The sequence below is a fragment of the Trypanosoma cruzi genome, genomic scaffold (genome assembly GCF_000209065.1).
Source record: "Trypanosoma cruzi strain CL Brener 1047053516891 genomic scaffold, whole genome shotgun sequence".
Taxonomy (NCBI): Eukaryota; Euglenozoa; class Kinetoplastea; order Trypanosomatida; family Trypanosomatidae; genus Trypanosoma; species Trypanosoma cruzi.
The window spans coordinates 1-1,251 of NW_001849173.1; the positions used below are offsets into that span (position 1 = coordinate 1).

At 67.7% G+C, this 1,251-nt stretch overlaps 1 protein-coding gene across 1 annotated transcript, besides 1 other annotated feature; it reads right to left on the reverse strand.

Annotated features, from left to right (window-relative positions):
* On the reverse strand, positions 1–1,251 carry Tc00.1047053457109.9 (dispersed gene family protein 1 (DGF-1), putative; the record flags this gene model as incomplete). Its single annotated transcript, XM_797126.1, has 1 exon — positions 1–1,251. A coding segment is annotated over one exon (1,251 nt), but the record flags the coding sequence as incomplete, so codon positions are not given.
* Positions 1–1,251: a sequence feature (areas not merged during assembly with more than two copies in the genome that could not be assigned to a particular haplotype).

Sequence of the window (1,251 nt, forward strand, 5' to 3'; positions counted from 1 at the left end):
CCCGACACGCGTAGCACAGCGCCCCCCGACGCAACCACGCGCGCACTAGCGTACAACGCATATTCGCCACCGAACACAGCCGCGTCCAGCGCAACACCGCCACCGACAAGCTCCAGCACGGCGCCGTCCACCACCACCGTCCGCCCACCAGTCATCACGGTCACGAGGGCCACGCCGGACACAATCAGCACGGACCGCACGAGCCGCAGGCCCGACAGCACCAGCACCGGTGCGTACGGCGAGGACTCCGAGCCGGAAAGATACACAAGCGGCGTCGGCCTCGCGGCGACCAGCAGGGAGTCCGTCACCGTCAGCACGGACCCCGCAGGGAACGTGCCGGTCAGCACAAGCGCACCGTTCAGCGCCTCCACATCGCACACGGACAGCTCCACCGGCCCGCTCTCGTCGCTCCCCGCCGCACGCGCACCGCGCAACGCCCCGCCGCCCATCACGCACAGCACGGCGCCGTTCAGCAGCGACACATTCTGCACAACGATCCGCACGCCGTCTCGCGCCATCCACGGTACGTAGAGCACCGGACTCACGCCGTCCAGCACAACGTGGCGCAGCGTCACCTCGCTTGCGCCGGCAGGCACAAAGAACACCGACCGCACCGTCACGCTCTCGCGGACAAACACTCTCGACGCGGTGCCCACAACGGGCGGCAGCGCGGAAGCTCCCACAGGCACGCATGCCTCACCGTGCCCACCGCTGCCGCACGCGCACACGCACACACCGTCCTTCATGCTCGCCGACGCAGTCCCGGGCGCGTAGCAGTGCGTGTCCCGGTCGCAGGCGTCGCACCCAGCAAAGTCGATGCTCCCAGCATCGCCAAAACCAGCCGCTGCGTACTCCTCCGCCGTCGACAGGAAACGTCCACCAGCGTCGTTGCACGCCACTCTCAAATGCGCCCCAGCCGCAAGCGACAGGCTCGCCGACAGCATACGTGGCAGCAGCGCTCGGTTGCGCACAAAGCTCAGCGTGCTCCCAGCAGCGGTCACGGCGCCAGCAGCGTAGAGCATCTCCCTCGAGACGCCGTCGTGCACGTTGCCCTTCGCCAGCAGCATCGACCCGTCGGCCAACCTCACCGTCGAATAAAACGCCACCGCGTAGTCCGCCGTCGACAAAAATTCGCTCCGCACAAGCGCCACAGCGGAGCCCGAAAAGCTCACAGCCCCACGCACAGACACCGCGTGCTTGCACAGCAGGAAGTCGTTGTCAACAAAAGCCACCACGGAGCCGCCACTGGCC